At 44.1% G+C, this 20,173-nt stretch overlaps 1 protein-coding gene across 1 annotated transcript in view; it reads right to left on the reverse strand.

Annotated features, from left to right (window-relative positions):
- The window catches only part of LOC125446600 (uncharacterized), a 45,301-nt gene that overhangs the window by 2,285 nt on the left and 22,843 nt on the right, over positions 1-20,173 (reverse strand). The window contains exons 3-10 of the mRNA XM_048520304.1: positions 17,920-18,234; positions 15,257-15,517; positions 9,432-9,551; positions 5,246-5,338; positions 2,948-3,073; positions 2,765-2,860; positions 1,082-1,180; positions 68-117 (exon numbers count right to left, since the gene is read on the reverse strand). Coding sequence (XP_048376261.1) covers positions 68-117; positions 1,082-1,180; positions 2,765-2,860; positions 2,948-3,073; positions 5,246-5,338; positions 9,432-9,551; positions 15,257-15,517; positions 17,920-18,234 — 1,160 coding nt within the window. The remainder of the gene's footprint in view (positions 1-67; positions 118-1,081; positions 1,181-2,764; positions 2,861-2,947; positions 3,074-5,245; positions 5,339-9,431; positions 9,552-15,256; positions 15,518-17,919; positions 18,235-20,173) is intronic.

Consider the following 20,173-nt stretch of genomic DNA (forward strand, 5'->3'; position numbering starts at 1 on the left):
CTGAACATGCACTGTATATCAATCAAAAACTCTGCAGAAATCTAGATCTGTATTAATAACAAAATACCTGCTGTGCATCTTCACATGCGGTATCTCCGTTTCGCTCGTTTCTTGTGTCTGTAATGAAAAGAGTGCTCACTTGTCATTTCCAGCCACTGGATATAGAATACATCTGCAAGGTTGTTGTTGATCTCAATCTATCATAATTCCCCATCCCGATTGCTTTGCCGTTGCCACATCCAGCTTTCCGTTTCCAGCTTCCTGGCTGGATCCACTCATGTCATCTTCATAATGATTCCAGCTGTCTGTGTATACCCTGTATATGCAATATTCCTGACTTTTTTTTCTAAATCTCCTCTTCACATCCCAGAACCCACATCTTAAAGGACTGCGATAGCAAGAGCTGCAGATGCTGGAGAATCTGAGATAACAAAGTGGAAATCTGAAGCATCTTCATTTCCTGAAGAAGGGTCTAGGCCCGAAATGTCAGCCTTCCTGCTCCTCTGATGCTGCTTGGCCTGCTGTGTTCCTCCAGCTCTGCACCTTGTTATCTCTTAAAGGACTGCTGCAGGTTCACTGCTTGGAATGTGGGAATTTACAAATATAAATCAAGTTCTATCTAATCACCTCTGACTGGATGGTCAGTGCTGTGATACAATGCCAGTGGAGTTACTGACTAGTCACAGTGTCAGTCTTCGCCCGCTGGTCTAGAACAGTCCCAGATACTGCAATAGAAAAGCCCTACAGCTGAGAGTTCTGGAACAAATTAAGTATCTCTTTCACATCCATTAGCTCCCCTCTCTGATACTATTTCTTCAGGTTCTGCTCATTCTGGATCTGAGCAGAACAACTCCATCGGGTCAGAATAACCTGCCTGTGCTTTTGGCCCTTAGCTCACACATAATGATGTTGTGTGAAAATTAAGGGGCAGGATGGTTCATGTGTTTGAGAGATTTCTTCATCACTGTTCCAAGTTAGAAATTAAAGTGATGGCAGGAACCACTGGTTAAGGTTCTCCCTTTAGCTGCACTCCTTAGAAAGTTTGAAGACCAGTTAATGTTTGGATACATTTCGTACTTACAGCGCCATATTGCAACAGGTACCAAAATGATGAGAAGACCAATGACCAATGATGGGCCCAATATGCTCCATGTTAATGAAGTGGCACTGCAACCTTGATCTGAAAAATGTACAACAGTGAATGTATCGAGATCATTCAGATTAAGAACCACCTCTGCATCTGACCTGAATTTACATAGCACCGGCAACTGCATTCAATATCTGCTGCAAGGACACTGTGTACAGGGACAGGCGCCCCAGCTCATAGGTTGGACCAGGCCACATTTCAACACTGCTCCTTCAGTCACTCATCTAGCACCAACCTGCCAGCTCACAGCATCCATGCCTGGCTGTGCCACACTGTTAGGGTGCAAGGTCAGGGCTCAAGCGACAGGCAGGCAGGAAAGTTGCAGTGAAGTTCAAAGTAGTGTGCCTCTGCTTCAGAGTGCACGGGGTTGGTGGGGGAAATGCGTGGAAATGGGCTGTCGGAGCAGCGCAAGGAAAGAGGGGACAGGGAGGTTTGGAGGGTGAGTTACCTGGCGGCCAGGCAGAGGTCAGTGCTGATTTGTAACTCCCTGACCGAAGTGACCAGCAGAGACAATGCTGGCCATGCATTGAGCAGGATGGAGACGATGGAGTTGCTGACGCCATACTGCTAGATGAGGGGACTGCCCTCTGCTACAGTTTATACAGAGTGTGCTGCACTGTCCACAGCACGCCAAAAGGGAATGTGATGGGAGATGAGGAGCCGGGAGGAGTATCGGAGCAGTCTTCTCAGGAGCAAGGCCAAGTCACGGGGGAAGAAGGAAAATGGGGACACCAAGGCCAAAGGGGGTTTGGGGGTAGTCTGGGACAGCAGGGAGGGTAGGTGGTGAGGGGGGAGGTGAAGGCACCTGGAGGAAGCAGATCTCCTTGTCCATGAAAGCGCTGAGTTGCTACAAGCCAGATATGAGCTGACTGAAACCCAGGTCCAGTAGCCCAATGGAAACCCACAGCATAACCCCTCCAAAAAAAATCTTTGGAATCCACATAAAGATGCAGTTCATAAAATGTGAGGCTGGATGAACACAGCAGGCCAAGCAGCATCTCAGGAGCACAAAAGCTGACGTTTCGGGCCTAGACCCTTCATCAGACCCTTCATCACCCTCTCTGATGAAGGGTCTAGGCCCGAAACGTCAGCTTTTGTGCTCCTGAGATGCTGCTTGGCCTGCTGTGTTCATCCAGCCTCACATTTTATTATCTTGGAATCTCCAGCATCTGCAGTTCCCATTATCAAAGATGCAGTTCAGTTCACTCTATCAGAACACCACCCCATTCTCTGTTAATGTCCATGCAGCGAGGGATATTGGCCCAATCTACTGGGTGGGAAATCCATGGGATTGGGTGAAATTTCAGATTCATAACCTGCCCACAGCTGCTCTTCATTGACTGCAGGAGCCAGTGATATTAACATTGTCTCCTCAGAAGGTCAGTGACTGGCCATCAGCATTGGGAATCCAGCCAGTTTTATTCCCCAGAATGTGAACAGACCAGTGAAGATATGGCAGCAGGAGTCAATTTGTAGCCTCCCTGCTATCACCCCCTTAGATATTTATAGTCCTACATCATCAAGGCAATCAGAGTATCAACGCGGTAAAAACATTCAGATTATGCAGAGGTAAATTCAATTGTTTGCTATGTTCTGAAGAGGTAACAGTAAACTTACTGTTCTGACTGATCTCCTCCACCAGGATTGTGATAGAGATGGCAATCACAATTAGAGAAGCCAGGGGAGCACTACCATCAAGTAAACCTCGAAAACCTGTGAAATACAGATGATACGATGCATTAGATGGTGTCTATTTTTAACATTGAAAAGATTTTGCCCATAAAGAAAATCGCATTTTACTTGTGTTGTCCAGGAATCCTCTGATGCACAGCCAGTCCAAGTTCGAAATAGTAATAATGCCAACCATAGTAAAGACCAAAATGATGGATACAGACACTAATGCCACCACAGACACACTTGTAGCACCTACAGCAATAATGCAAGTATTACGGTTATGAACAAACATATTGTTAAAAGTACAGATTAAACAAGTCAGTCTCACTACTTCGTTGTTCTACACTGGGCCACACATTTTACATACTTGCATCAGCAAAGTTGCAACTATTCCTCAGTTGGACTCATCTTGAGAAAGACAGATGTTGGTCAACAAAGCGCAACATCTTTCAATGATAAATGATCATCTTTATTCATAGAAAAATAATCAGTTAAGATAAGGCACAGCAGTATTTGCCGGAGTATTCTGTAAAGACTAAGAAGTAACTTATAAACTTGTGACATGAATAGGAAAGGATTAGAGGGATATGGGCCAATGCAGACTGATGGGATTAGTTGAGTTTAGGAATATGTTTGGCATGGACTGGTTGGGCTGAAAGGTCTGCGCCCATGCTGTATAACTCTATGATGACATGAAGATTCTTTCTGTGCTAGTGACATTATGAACACAGCAGAAAGGCTCCCTTTGGTCTCTGCATCCATGAAATTAGTTATTGCAGTTTAAAATAGAACTGCTTTCTGTAGACTACCCAGTACATGTGGTTCTGATCACACAATCCTCTGACAGCTACAGGTAAATATGCTAAATATTGTACGCAATCAGGAAGAGGTCAATTTTACTCATTATTGACATGAACTTTTTCATCGTGTACTCACCGACGTAATTTGCAAGAACGCTAACAAACCAATAGTTATTTGCACAAGAGGAAAGCTCTGATTGCTTCCAAACTGATTCTGATTGCCGCCGCAGAGAGTGCACCAGTTTATGATGATTGACAGTTAACTGCTGGGCCATCTTTATATTATAAACCAGGAAGATTCACTACGTCTGGTCAGAGAACTGTGCTGGGAAATAAGCTGTCAGCTAGAGAGATGAAATAGATGTTGTGCACGCACATGGTCTTTAGATTTGCAAAGACAAGGGCTCAAAACCTTATTATATGCAGCTTCCAACTGTTATGACTCCACTTCACACGCAAGTCATCCACACAGTGAGCCAGACTGACAATCCTAACTTGGTTGCCAATGTAATTCTTCACTCAGGATTATGCCGTGAATTCTGTCCAGTCACACAATCACATCTAACATTGGACACCGTTTTGTGAGTTTTCTGAACACAAGCTGTTCAGGCACTGCCAGTAACTTGCTTGTCACAAACTATCGAAAGGACAAGCTGTTTGATGTAATCCCCTCGTACGTGACATACATCTGAGAGTGGGCATCACACCAGGACTCAAGGATAATGGGAACTGCAGATGCTGGAGATTCCAAGATAATAAAATGTGAGGCTGGATGAACACAGCAGGCCAAGCAGCATCTCAGGAGCACAGATGATGAAGGGTCTAGGCCCGAAACGTCAGCTTTTGTGCTCCTGAGATGCTGCTTGGCCTGCTGTGTTCATCCAGCCTCACATTTTATTATCTTACACCAGGACTCAAATTCATTTATCACATGACAGTGTGGTGGGCAGAATGTCTTTGCTTGATGGCAGCATCCTGTTAGTGGCAAATATCAGTTGTGTATTTACTGCATTTTAGCCATGTGAAACAGTTAGCTTCACCTGTTGATCATATGTTTGAAATACTTTATCCTTTCAGGGTAATCTGAGGTAGATTGGGCACGGTTCAGGAACAATGGTGGTCACCTTTAGGACTTTGATGACTTTGTGCGATACATCATGAGAAACGGCACGTTTAGGGCAGCCGTTACCCTGCGGGGTGGCTTGGAATGCGCCTTAGCTCGGCATCAAGCTTGCACAGTGCAATGGTTGCTCAGGCTGTATTTACAAGGTCGCTGAAAAGGTCAATCTTACAGTATGCGAAACTGCAGGCTCCCCAACATGTCAGTTGGTCTGTGACACTCTCACCCGTTTCTTGACTTGAATATCAAGGAAATTGATGGAATTTTTGTTTTCAAACATCAATTTGGTGCAAGATTGAGTCCAGTGAGCTGTGGCGAGAAATCTTACATGCAGCTACAGATTCAAATATTGCAGTCTTACCGTTTAAATATCATAAATGTTGACTTTTTTCCCCTTCATTGGTATGTCTTGCAAACTGAAAGTTTTGACAAGATGTATTTATCTAAGCGATGCTCACGTTCTGGATTACCAAGCAACTATTTGAATATTATAGATAGACCTACCTTTAATGTAAATCCAGAAAATGAGAGCAATGCAGGTGGCAACAAGAGAAGTACTGTTACCAGCGAATAAGATCAGTAAAAATATCAGTAATGCTATGGATAAAAGAGCAAGATCATTAGTGATATTTGAAATCCACTTTAAAACAGGCCTCCCCTTTGGGAAGGTGAAAGACACACACAGCAATGGACAGAGTGTAACTGCTAACAGTGACGGTCTCTCAGTTTGACAGGCAGCAGGTCATACTGGGCTATCACAGCCATGGGGAAAACCAAGCACTCACTAATAACCACAGCCCAGGGCAGGAGAGTGAAGGAGTTCGATCAGGTCACTCTCACTTGGGAAAAGAAACATAGAAAACGTGCCTCAGATTATTAATGGCAAAATAGATTTCAAGTCTTGAGATCCTTAGAGTGATATAACAGAGTTGACGTTACAACAGCAAGTGTCATTATCTCTGGCCATGTATATGGGAAGCCTTGGCTGGTTACCCACCATTTCAGCTGGCAAGTGAGGAGTTCCACTACTAGTGGCTCACACAAAAAAAAGGCTCAGGTATTTAAATTGCTTCAAAAAGTTCCTGGTGTATTTTTAGCTCCCTTTTCTGCCTCTACTTCCTAAAGTGGCAAACAAAATAAGTTACAGATAGTATTAGACCCACAGTGGAGTCACAGTTGCTAGAAAAAGTAGCAAGCCTGAGGACTGGGAGCAGACTAGAATTTAGCAAGTTGACCAAAAGATTGATTAAGAGAGGGAAAAATAGACTGTTAGAAAAAATTCACAAGAAAAAAACATTTCTTTTAAGTAGGTAAAAAGAAAATGATTAATGGACAAACATTAGCCCCTTGCAGCTTGAAACAGGAGAACTGATGATGTGGAACAAGGAAATCGCAGAGCACTTATACAATGACATTACACTTAAATTAATATAACAGGGCTGTAATTTCTATTTTATATACAGAACTATGTAACTTCAATCTTCTTAGAAGAACACATTAATAACTTCCAGGAAATGCTGGGAAGCTATGGTCTACCAAGATGGAAGAATTGAAAAATATCTGTATTAGTAAAACAGATGCGCTGGGGAAATGAATGGGATTGAAAACTGACAAACCCCAGGGGCCAGATAATCCACATGCTCTGGGTACTAAAGGAGGGGACCACGGAAATAGTGGATGTAGTTGCTGTTATTTTCCAAAATTGTGTTGGCTCTGGAACACTCGCAGAAGAGTACAGCATGGAAAACGTAACCCCACCTATTTGAAAAAGGGAGGGACAGAGAAAGCCTGGAATTACTGCCTGGTTAGCCTAATTGATAGCAGGGAAAATGTTAGATTATAAAGGGTTAAAATGATAAAGGATGTGATTACAAAACTCTTGCAAAACACCAACAGGATTAGATGAAGGCAACGAAAGATTTCTGAATGGGTAATCGTATTCGATAAGGTACTGGTGTTTTTAATGAGAACATTACGAGTAAAATGAACGAGGGTGTAGGGGTGGATGTGGTATATTTGGATTTTCAGATAGCTTTTGATAAAGTCCCAAACAAGAGGTTATTGCTTTGATTTTGTCTTCTATAACGGTGTGGGCTTCGCAAGTGAAGCCAGCACTGACATCCCGACTCTAGCTGTCCAGAGAGCAGTTACCAATCACCAACATTGCTGGAGATTTGTAGCCACCAGTATGTGGGTGGTATCAGATCAGAACAACAGATCTCCTTCCCCAAAAGAAGATTATGGAACCAGATTAGCTTTAAAACAAATCAACAGTGATCATGTGTCTAGTATTTTTCTTCAATCGCAGCATTTTTATTGTTTGTAAATTTCTCCATTGGAACCAGATTGGAACCAGAACAATTCTAAGCTTGTTGGTGATACAAATCTAGTTGGGAGTGAAGTGGTGAAGAGGTCATAATAAAATCCTTGGGTGATTTAGACAAGTTGAGTCAGAGGGCAGTGGAATGTGGATAAGTGTGAAGTTGTATACTATGGACAGTAAGCAGAAATGGGAAATTGAGGCTGAGATGAGGTCAGCCATGATGGTATTGAATAGTGGAGCAGGCTTGAGGGGCTCAACTTCCCACTTCTACTCCTCGCTCTTATGTTCAGTAGGTAAAACAGAATAGAGAGGATTATTTAGATAACAGATTGAGGAATGCTGATGTACAAAAGGAAGACTTCATGTGGAGGTGCCGGTGTTGGACTGTGTGGACAAAGACAGAAGTCACACGACACCAGGTTATAGTCCAAGAAGTTTATTTGAAATCACAAGCTTTCGGAGCGCTGCTCCTTTGTCAGGTGCAGTGAGACAGCAGAGGACACAGACCCAGAGATTATATGTAGAGAGATCAAGGCCAACAGAGATCAAAGGATCATACAACTGGTGTGAGTGGAGTGTCAGATAATGAATCTCTGCAGTCACAAAGAGTGCTAGACGGTGGGTAAAGTGTCAACAGCTGACTGACCAACAAAAGTATGATCCACCATCCAATTAAGTGAGGCAGAAAAATAACTACAAAACATTAAAAATAAATTGGTGCTGGAGACAAACTAAATGACTGAAATCACATGCCAAATTCAAAATTGTACAAACTAATTAAGGTAGAGAGATCATGACAATTTATCAAGGTGATGCTGTCAAAATCGGACAGTAAGGAAGATTTTACAGGTACAGAACAGCGTGGTGGGGTTACATGTAAAGCAACATGAACCCCAGATGACGGTTGGGGCCGTCTTCATGGGTATGGAACTTGGCCATCAGTCTCTGCCCTGTGATTCCGCTTCTTGAAGTCTGCCTTGGAGGATCTCTTTGCATATAAACTCTGGGTCTGTGTGCTCTGCTCTCGTATTGCACCTGACAAAGGGGCTGCGCTCCAAAAGCTTTCCAATAAACCTGTTGCACTACCATCTGGTGTGATATGGCTTCTGATGATGTGCAAAAGGGTGTCCTTGTACATGGGTCACTGAAAGCAAGCGCAGTGATGCAGCAAGCAGTGAGGAAGGCTTGTGTTATGTTGGTCTTCATTGCGAGGGGGTTTGAGGATAATCATTGATATCTGGGTTCAAGGCAAACTTGAAGCAAAGGTGGCAACAAACTACGTCATACAACCCTTACCCAGTACCACACACACTGGCAGGAGGTGGCAAAATACCACAAAGTACCACGAGTGGTTATCTGGGAAAAAAAATTACAATAGTCCCAAATCCCCTTCCCCCACTGCCCTTAGTTGATTGGCAGTGGCGGACAATTAAAAGCAGTTTCCTGGAATGGAATGCAGAATTATATGGAGTTGAGGCCCAGAAACTGTCCCAAATGCTGAAATGAATTTAATCAACAGAAAATTCCACCCATTTAAGTCTATTTCTTTCTCCCCATAGATGTGGTCAGGTCAGCTAAGCCTTGCCTCTTATTTTCTGTTTTTATTCTAAGCCTTGCACTGACCTGGAGCCAACTTCAAAGAACCTCTTGCACCAGGTCCAAGAGAAACTGTTCCCTTATCAGGAGAGAGAGGGTAGACAAACAGGAGGCCGGAAGAACACAGCAGGCCAGGCAGCATCTGGAGGAAAGGAGCAGCCAATGTTTCAGGTGTTAAAACCGTTCTTCAGGAGGGTATTTCAGCTTCCTGAAGGGCAGTAACACCTGAAACATTGCCTGCTCCTTTCCTCCAGATGCTGCCTGGCCTACTGTGTTCTTCCAGCCACCCATTTGTCCACCTTGGATTCCAGCATCTGCGATAAATTTTTTTTTCACCTCGCTCCCATTCCGGGTGCAATGGAGAAGTCTGCTCCAGGTCCATGGGAGACCCCTGCCAAACCTGGGCTCCTTGGAATTCCCTGCCATCACCAGCCAGGACAAAGATCAAGGGAGATCAAGTGATCCAATATCGACCTCCTTATAAACCCACTTGGCAATCCACTGGATTCTGACTGTGTGTGTGAGTGCTTACAAAGAAATTGAAACTACCTTCTCACTGGGTGTTTTCCTTTGGCTCGGGGAGACACATGAACTAGTGTAGGGTCTCACTATAAATACAACATGGAAACCACCTCACTACAATATAACCATGGGGCATAATGACACCGACAGGGACAAGGGATAGTGGGACAGCGATCATGGTTAAAAGCACAAGAGTCGTCAAAACTAACTTAAATATTGATAGGCATTTTCAGAGTTGTTGACAGATACCTTGTTGAGTGAACAGTTTATTCAAACAGCACCGCACTATCTGTCCAGTAAAAGAGACTGCAGAGAATACCAATCCTACAACAGACGCAACAACAATTATGTACTGCTCCTGTGGAATGCCTGCAAACAAAATTAATACAATTAGTAGACCAGATCACGTGGAGGCAGGAAGAAAATGACAAGAAGGCAGTCAATTGTCACAAAAAGCTAAATATGTTACAGAAAGCCTTGAACGATGGGAGTCTGCCAATTATACCCAGGCCTGACCTATAGGTGGGTTCACATCAAATCGAATAGCAATGACTTTCGTGTTCCTTGAAGCCACTGAATTATTGTTGGAAATAAGAACAACTGCCATTTGACAAATTGAATAAAAAGACAATTTGAATATGAGAAGAACTCATTGAACTTATCTAAAGCGAAATTAGATAACTTTCATTCATACAGCACCCTTCCCAACTTCATATGGCCTTGTTTGGAGAAATGCATGTACAAATATTTTTCAAACTCTGGCCCTAGTTCCATGAGAACCACACATTTAGCTTCAATTCTAGCTTCTTTCTGCAAATAAACTGTTCCTATATATGAGATAATTGTATAACGAAACCAAACTAGGGACAGTAACAACATGATTAGTCTCACAGGGAAGTTAAGAGCTAGCAAACTGTCGGTTGAATTGCTCCAAAAGTGCACTAGGTCCTACCAGTGTTCATTTCCAAGCACCTTGAAAGAGCTAAAGCGAGACACAGTCTCACAATTGAAAGGTTGAGATGGAACAGATTGGTCGTAGAATCTACATAATGCTTTACGCTGAATTCGGTCTGAGGTGTACAAATGTCTTTCTTGCTTTGATTCTATCCACCTACACTGCTATATTGCCCATACAGAAACGAAACTTGTTTGAAACACAGCTGGACTCTAAACTTAATTAAACCGAAGCAATTTGGTCGCAGAATAAAGGATGCTGCTAAACATGTAATAAGTCTGCCCGAAAGCAATGAGTTTGTTCTCTCACACAGGCCTGGAGTGCTCCTACTCATGATTAGATCAACTGCCCAATGGCTGTTTGAAACGTGAAACGATAGGACCGGCCACTACGCGTGACTGACCAACCCCAACCAAGGGAAAGTTGCAGAGCCTCTTGTTAGGCTTGTGTAAGGGTGATGAGTTGCCTGGTGATACATACAACAGGACTTGTCCTCGTGACTCACTACGTTCACTGCGTGTGGGCTACACAAGACACAAAAACAGTGTCCAGTTACACCCTGCTCTGTATTGACTCTGAACATTCCAACTGGCTGTGAGCTGCTGCAACCAATTCACTAAGACCATGCAAGACCTACAAGTAGAGCATGCCCACGTAACGTTTGGACATTGTGGTATGTTGGCAAACATCTGGCAAAACTATTGATATTTGCACTGTCATTATACCATAACATAACAGTCTCATGTACCTCCTGTGTCTGAGCCTGCATTCATCAAACTCATGAGCTGACCAACTTGTGTCATTGAGCTCAGTCTTGCTAGAATTATATAAGATTACACATTGAATACAGTGAGCAAGCTGGTCTCTGAAATAACGTGATAGATGTCAATATCACATCACCAAGTCACCCTTTATTTACAAGTGTGATACTGACCAGGTAGCTCAGAGCCAGCTCTCTGATTGAACTGAAGCTCTGCTCCCTTCTATTTATTCTCCTTTTCTGTTGTGCCAGTATGTAGACACAGTGAAAACACCATTTGTGCAAATAACTTTTAATAAAGTTCTGTCAACAGGGAAAAAAAACACCCATATGACCAAGGGACCAGAAACAAGGAGACCCCTGCAATGCCTATGTGAAAGAAAAAGTGAAGGGGAGGGAAGGGGTCAAATCAAAATACAATTAGGAGGGAGAAGTAAAGCACTCCACACCCCCCACCCCTCACGTTGCCCACTTCTCCCCAAAGACATTGAGTGTTGATGGATACCGCATTCTCCTTCTCCAGAGATACCCAGGTTCGTACAGAGCTGTGGAAGGGGTGCAGTCAGTAATGGCCCTCTCAAATGCCCAGGAGCGTGGGGCTGAAGTGTGACCAAAAGCAGAGGAGAAGGTCTTTGACATAACTAAAAAGGAGGTGCAAATGCCCACACCCAATATATACATGGTCCACGGAATCCACAGTTGGGCCAGGAGTCCATGAACCATGGCAATCTGTGGGCATAAGGGACCGCTGCATGCAAATACCCTCCATCCCAAATCCCCAAGGAAGGAAAAGAGGGAGGACTCCCACGCAGAGTACACTCTGCTGGAGATCCCCAGTGCCCAGTGGCGAATGGGCACCCGGACGGTGGATAAAGGAGAAGAGGTGGACGGCGTGCGAAGAAGCAATCTGTATACAGCCCACCGTTTCATTTCTTTAAAAGACACGGGATAACAATTCCAGAGGCAGCTCAGGACGTACGGCACAGGGTGCCGGGGCTGATGTGAAATTCCGTTCGGGCACCCAGACCGTATTCTACTGCACCTCATCCTCCAACCGGTGCACAACGTCGGGTGGGAGCACTGCTCTTTTAAGGTGTTGGATGTCAGTGGTCACCATTCCTGTTTGTATCTGTCAGCCAGGGCTCCCTGATTGGGGGCTGTTAACCTGATCAGGCAACTCATATTCTATGGGCCCACCTGACAACCTTACGACAGTCCTCTTATCCACAGGGGGATGTATTGGCATTGGAAGCAGTGTCCAGACAGAATTCTCCAGGTTGTTTCAGCAATAGTAAAAACTGCAGATGCTAGAAGTGTGGAGCTGGACGAACATTGCAAGCCAAGCAGAATCAGAGGGGCAGGAAGGCTGGCACTTCAGGCTTAGACCCCTCTTCAGAAATGGGGGAGGGGAAGGGGTCTCTGAAATAAATAGGGAGAGAGGGGGAGGCAGACAGAAGATGGATATAGGAGAAGATAGCTGGAGACGAAACAGACAGGTCAAAGAGGCGGGTCTGGAGCCAGTAAAGGTGACTGTAGGTGGGGAGGCAGGGAGGGGATAGGTCAGTCCAGGGAGGATGGACAGGTCAAGGGGGCGGGATGAGGTTCATAGGCAGGAGATGGGGGTGGGGCTTGAGGTGGGAGGAGGGGGATAGGTGGGAGGAAGGACAGGTTAGGGAGGAGGGAACAAGCTGGGCTGGTTTTGGGATGCAGTAGGGGGAGGGGAGATTTTGAAGCTTGTGAAATCCACATTGATACCATTGGGCTGCAGGGGTCCCAAGAGGAATATGAGTTGCTGTTCCTGCAACCTTCAGGTAGCATCATTGTGGCACTGCAGGATGCCCAGGATGGACATGTCGTCTGAGGAATGGGAGGGGGAGTTGAAATGGTTCGCGACTGGGAGTTGCAGTTGTTTACTGCGAACCGAGCAGAGGTGTTCTGCAAAGCGGTCCCCAAGCCTCCGCTTGGTTTCCCCGATGGAGAGGAGGCCACAACGGGAACAGCGGATGCAGTATACCACATTGGCAGATGTGCAGGTGAACATCTGCTTGATGTGGATTGCACAAGACTGCATGAAATGGGAAAAGGATTAGGGTTGTTCACCCTTTCGAGCCTGCTCTGCCATTCGATAGGATCATGGTTGATCCGAAGTTCCCGAGTTCTCCATTTAACCCTTAAATCCCCGTCTGATCAAGAATCTCTTTCAGCCTTAGCCATACACAGGGAGCCAGGCTCTGAAGGTCTCTATGGCAAAGAGTTCCAAAGACACGCAACCCTGTGATGGAAGTAATTCCTCCTCACTTCATTCTCAAATGGCACCCTTTTATTCTAAGACTATGTCCTCTGGTCCTGGGCTCTCCCGTGAGGGATAATCTCGTCTCAGCAATTACCATTTTACAAAGCCCCTTAAGAATCCTTTCTGTTTCAAAGAGATCACTTTGCATTCCTCTAAACCCCAGTAAATAGAGTCCCAATCTGTTGAGCCTTTGCTCCTAAGACAATCCCCCCATACCAGGTATTATCCCAGTGAACCTTTGCTCCAATGGAACAACATTTATCCACAAAATAAAAAAGCAGAGTAAACCTGCTCACAATTCCAGTTGCAGTCTAACCAGCACCTTGTAGAGTTGCTGTAAGAATTCCTTACTCCTATATTTCAAGAGGTTTGGAGTAAGGGCCAACATTCCATTAGCCTTCCCGATTTCCATAACAGATCACAAACCTACAAGATTGTTCGCTAATTGTTCATGGCTGATGTGCTTTAATTGTCCTGCCTTTTCCCTGTAACATTTAATCCCCGATTAACCAAGAACCTCTTACTCTTTCTTAAATACTTTCAATGACTTGGCCTCCACAGCCCTCTCCATAATAACAGGTTTTGCAGATTAACCACCCTCTGGCCAAAAATAAATTCCTCTTCAGCTCAGTCCTAAAGGGCCATCCCTTCACAGAGGCTGTTTTCAGGTCCTAGTCTCTCATTCCACTGGAAACATCTTCATTTAAGCTCTATCCAGACCTTTCTGTATTCTATCAGATTCAGTAAATTTCAATGAGGCCCCTCTGATCCTTCTAAACTCAATCAAGTTCAGATCCAGAGTCCTCAACTGCTTCTCATATGACAAATGCTTCATCCCCGAGATCATTCTTGGCAACCTCCTCTGGACCCCCTCCGAGGCCAGCGCATCCTCCCTTAGATACAGGGCCCAATACTGCTCAGAATAATCCAAATGCAGTCTGACCAGAGCCTTACACAGCCTCAGCAGTACATCCCTGCTCTTGCATTCTAGCCCTCTCAAAATGAACGCTGACATTGCTAACTGAACCTGCATGTTATCCTTTACAGGGCCTCGCAAGTCCCTGTGTGCTTCGGACTTCCAAAGCTTTTCCCCATTTAGAGAATATTCTACCTCTCTATTCGTCCAACTTTAAGTATATCACCTCACAGCTTCCAACATTGTATTCCATCTGCCCTTTATTTGCCTACTTGCCTTGCCTTTCCAAGCCTTGCGGCAGTCCTCCATTTCCTCAACACTACCTGTCCCTCCACGTATCTTTGATATCTGCAAACTTAGCAACTATGCCCTCAGTTTCGTCATCCAGATTGTTAGATGTCTGATGTGAAAAGTCGTGGTTCCAAAACTGACACCTGCAGAACTCTACTGGTCATCGGTTGCCATTCTGAGAAAAGACCCTTTTATCCTTAATCCCTGCCTTCTGTCAGGCAGCCAATCCTCCAGCCATACCAGTATCTTACCCCTAATGCCTTGGGCTCTCAACTTGCTTAGCAGGCTCCTCCCACACGGGACTTTGTCAAAGGCCTTCTGGTAACTAAATAGCTCGTGTCCACTGGCTCTCCTATACCTAATTTGTTTATTAACTCTTCACGGGATCCTAACAAATTTATAAGACATGACCTCCCTTAACAAAGCCATGCTGTCTCAGCACTTTAAGTACTACCTGTTGTAGCTATGTATTAGCCCCAGTAGATTGTCTGATAATACTTTTTAATGATGGTAATGGCATTCACTTCTTCCCCCATATTCTATAGTCCTAATAGAATGTTCAAAGTATCTTCCATTGCTAAAGAGACAAAAGAATCTGTTTAACTCCTCTGCCATTTCCTTGTTCCCCATAAGTCTCCCCAGATTCATTTTCTAAATAGTCTATGTTCACTTTGACCTCTCTCATCCTAGTTACATTTTTAAAGAAGCTCTTATCATCAGCTTTCATATTCCTCACTAGAGTGCACTCCTAGTTTATTTTCACTGTCTTTATCTTCTTTTCGATCCTCCTTTAATAGATTCTTAACTTATCCCATTCTTTGGGATGCAGTACACATGTAGTTCCATAAATCCAGCTTACCATAAATAGTTACTGTATAATCAGCCCAGACAGAGCTAACGGGATTGATTATGACACAGGCGTACATCCCACAATCATCTTTCCTAGCATTCGGAATGATGAGGCTTCTGTTCCCATCTACTAGTTGGTGATGTTGAGAGATGTTCGCTCCATCTTTCTGCCATTGATACTCATGAGGCTGCCCAGAAACATTACAGGTCAGCATGATGGTCGAAGCAATGAAGGTGGAGTTGCTGAATATTGAAGGGTTTGATAGTTTATCTGAAAGCAAAACAGATTAAAAGCACTTGCAGTATTGAATTCTCCAATTGCAGTGAAGTCTGACTGTACAACCTAGCAGAAAACTTTTTCAAAACAAATTGCTTTTATTCAGCACTTCATTACACCAAAGCACTTCCTAAAGTATTTCACAGCCATTGTTAAAATACAGTGCTTAGGTGGCTGACATGGTCACAAATGAGTCCACAAACAGGGGTGTGTTGAATGGTCACAATGTATCTTAAAAGAGTTGGAAGACAGTGGCCAAAAGGAGAATTTTGCAGTTTGTAGAGTGTAGGATGTACTTCCGCAGCTAACACACTGTAATACAATAGCACAAGGTGTTCAGGCCTTTGAGCTAATCTGTTTGAATGGAATGTTTTAATCATGTATTCATTTAAAAAAACAAGGGCTTAATCTTTTGCATCTTAACAGGTTAAGCAAGTCATTGAAATAAGATTACAAAGATCAATGCAAACTCATCGAATTGTCACTAGTCTAACATGTCTGACAAAAATACATTATTTCAGCCAGTTGCAAGTCTTACACTTAGGTACAACACTTCTACTTGCAAAGATTATGAAAGCTTTGGAACTCTTTTCTGAAAATTATAGTTGAGGTTAGACCAGTTATAAAGTTTAAATCTGATATTGATCAATTTTTGTTAAGTAACAAACTTAGTAATATGGAATGAAAACAGATACATGCATTTAGATCACATGGTATCATTGAAAGGCGGAAGGGATTCTTAGGAACAAATTGTCTAAATATGTTACTGTATTCCAACTTCATAGATCACAGAATCCCTACTGGGTGGAAACAGGTCAACGGCCCAACAGGTCCAGACCACCCCTCCGAAGAGCATTCCACCCAGACCCATTATTTATCCTTGATTTCTCATGTCTTTCCCACTTAATCTAAACATCCCTGGGCACAATGGGCAATTTAGCATAGCCAATGCATCTACACTGCACATCTTCGGACTGTGGGAGGAAACTGGAGCACCCGGAGGAAACCCACGCAGACTCAGGGAGAATGTGCAAACTCCACAGAGAGAGCTGCCGGAGCCTGGAATTGAACCCGGGTACCTAGTGCTGTGAGGCAGCGCTGCGCCACCCCAATATCTTTGTATTTTCCACAGGAAATGGGCATCGCTGGTTAGGCTATTTCATAATACCCAATCTTAATCGCCATTTAGAAAGTGGTGGTGAGCTGCATACTTGAAAAGCTACCTTCCATGTGGTTTAGTTACCCTCAAAGTGCTGTTTGGAAGAGATTTTTGACCCTGAGACAGTGAAGGAACGGTGATACAGCTCCAAGTCAAGGTGGTATTTGGCTTGAAAGGGAACGTGCAGGAGATAGTGCATCACATACTGCGCCAAACTTGAAAGAAAAAGCACAAAAGTTGTGCAAAGACAAGTGCCAGGTCAGAAGATTGGATAGAACATGAAAAGAAGCAAAAAGCAACCAAAACAACTCAAAAGAATGAAAAATTAGAATACGATTGAAAGCTAGCCAGAAATATCAAAACGGATGAGTTTCTATAAATATTTAGAGAAAAGGAAGTGAGTGAGCGAGTATTGGTTCTATCGAAATAGCGTGCAGAATAAATAATGGAAAATAAAGGAAATGACAGTGAATTGATTAAGTATTTTGCAGCCATCTTCACTGTCAATCATACAAGTAACGTTCCAGAAGCAGCAATAAATCAGAAAATGGAAGGGAGTGAGGAACTTGGGAATATCATAAACACCAGAGAAGTGGTACTAAGTAAATTGGTGGGACTACAGGCATTATCCAAAGAAGAAATAATGGCGAGTGAGATAGCTGATGCATTGATTTTAATTTTCTAGGACTCCCCTGATTTTGGGAGAGTCTCACTAGATCGGAAGGTGATAAGTGTAACTCCTATATTTAAAAAAGGGAGGGAGAAATAAGGCAGGAAACCATTAAGCCTGTTCGCATCTGTAATATCAAACAAGCACAAAAATCTGCCTTTTAACAGAAAAACAGAGTGTATAAGACTAAATTGGCACCAGGTACTCTCATTGATGGTGCATCATAAATTAAATTGTGAGTTCTCGATGTGCACTTACAAAGCATGAAGAGTGAATACATTTTTACACAAACATTGAGCTTGTGGTATTAATACAGTTGGGGTCAAGAATCAGGATGTAACTGAGCACTGAAGTAAAAGAGGGAAGTTCTGCCCAGTTTGCTCAGAATCAGTTTAGCTCAGATCCTGCAATCCGGGGCATTCCTACATCAGGACTTTCCTTCAGGTATTCCCAGACACAGGTCTGGAAGCTGCTTGGGAAGATTCCACTGCTGCAGTCCCAGTATTTTTGTGCACGTGTACTTTGCCATAGGCAAATCATTCCTACCTGATCACGAGGCAAACTTACCCATTACCCAAAGTCGAATGGCTTGCACCGTGATATTTTGCAGATTGATGTGAAGTGTATAAAGACCTTGATCTGAAGTGGTTAAATTATGAAGGACAAATGATCCATTGAGTGGGAAGACATCAAGGCGACCATCGTACTTTTTTAGCAAAGGTGGTCGTCTATCTCCTTTGTGAAACTGCAGTACTGGTATATCTGTATTTCCATGGGTTAACTTCCATTGAAAGAATTCAGCCTTGTTCTTTTGCTCCTCATCCACTCCAGAAAAGGAGACAGAGCTTCCAGGAATACAGTATATGTTCATTTCCGCTTGAACTGCAAAAAAAAACAAATTTCTATCCCAGCCTGGTGTTTACTGTTGTTACATATGTCTCAAATAGATCACCTCTCATTCTTTAATATTGAGTTTTTAAACAGGTTGAACAATTCACCGAAAAATAAACAGGTCAATCAATACATTGTCAGCGATGCCTGACTGACACTGAAACTTTCCTCATTCCCTTGTTCTCATATTACCCTTCCACTTGATCTCCCTTGCTCACGCTCAAATTCCCCTGTTTCGTACACTATCCCCCTCCCACTATCTTTCCCCAGCATCCTCTCTGCCCCCATCTCTCCCACATCCTCTTCTGCATCTGTCCCTCAGCCACACCCTTTGTCCTCAATTATACTCCACCTGCGTAACACCTCCTCTCACTCTCCCTCACCCCTTTCCCTAATTCTCTCAATCTGTCTTCTTCTCTGCTGCTCTCCCACCCCCATTACTACTCCCTCTCTCACTCTCATCTCTCATTCACCCTCACTCCCTCAAACGCCCACTCATCCCCCTCTCTTGCCGACCCACACTGCCTCTTGGATATTAGATGCCAATTCCAGAATTCCGTCGCCACATCATAGGGCGAGACCAGGGTGGATAGGATATGGACAGTGGGGAAAGATTTGGGTAAATATCTGAAAAGATTTGAGAGAGAACTACAGGGCTACGGAAGACAGCTGGGAGGGGGAAATGCTAAGAAACTTCCAAGGAACTGGCAGCAATGGGCTCTATTTGCGCTGAATGACTCAAAGTTAACCCAGGGTTCATCAAGGAGAGGTCAGGAGTGATAACACAGTGTGGAGGTGTAGGAACACAGCAGGCCAGGCAGCATCAGAGGAGCAGAAAGGCTGATGTTTCAGGTTGGGACCCTACTTCAGAAACGTCAGCTTTCCTGTTCCTCTGATGCTACCTGGCCTGCTGTGCTCCTCCAGCTCCACACTGTTATCTCTTCCCCCAGCATCAGCAGTTCTTACTATCTCGGAGGTCAGGAGTGAAATTGTGTTTCCGCAGGGAAAAAAAAAAATCGATGCAGAGTGCCAGAGAGTAGGAAAGTGGATAAGACATCAAGAGGGAGGAAGCAGCCTGTATTTAAAGCTGTACCCTTGGTGAGGTAGGAAAGATGGGGACACTTCACTCAGAGCGTCCTGCATGCATTGAAGCTGCCAATGATGCCACCTCACCCTTTGTTTCTGCCCTACCTGCCTGACTGATCCTGCCCACTCTATCCCTCCCCTCGACCCATCTCTGGATGACAGGTTCCATAAAACCCTTTAACATCCCCTTCTCAGGGCAGTCATGCCTGAGAAGGCCATAAGAACTTCTCCTGTAGCCCCAAAAACTAAGCCTCACTTTGCGAAAGTGACTGGATCACTTTTCCACTGCCTGGCATTCTGCCTCAATTGTACCAAAGTAACAGGATTTCACTCCTGGCCTCTCCTGGGTTAACTACCAGAATCATTCGGCACAGATACAAGCCAATGTGTCTACTTCAAAAAGGTTCCTGCGACAATTTGTAGCTCGGGTTGTGGGTGAGGTTACTGACTTGTTCACCACTACTACCACAAGGAATCAGGAAAGTACACAAACACACAGCCATACTATGACAAAAACTTACAAAGGGCCAAAGACCCCATTACCCACAATATGTACGACCAATGTAGTGTGCAAAATACCGTGCGAGGACTGCCAAAAACATTACATCGGTCACACAGGAAGGAAACTAGCCATCATGATACAGGAACACCAGCCAGCAGCAAAACAACACAATAAACTATTCCTCATCTCAGTGCGGACAGACAATGAAGGTCATCAATTTAACTGGGACAAGATGACCATCTTAGCTCAAGCCAACCACACACATGCACGGGAATTCCGAGGCGCCTGATTCTCCACCCAGAAGGCATTTGATAAACAAGTGGGATTAGACCATGTATACAA

The sequence above is a fragment of the Stegostoma tigrinum genome, chromosome 34 (assembly GCF_030684315.1).
Source record: "Stegostoma tigrinum isolate sSteTig4 chromosome 34, sSteTig4.hap1, whole genome shotgun sequence".
Taxonomy (NCBI): domain Eukaryota; kingdom Metazoa; phylum Chordata; class Chondrichthyes; order Orectolobiformes; family Stegostomatidae; genus Stegostoma; species Stegostoma tigrinum.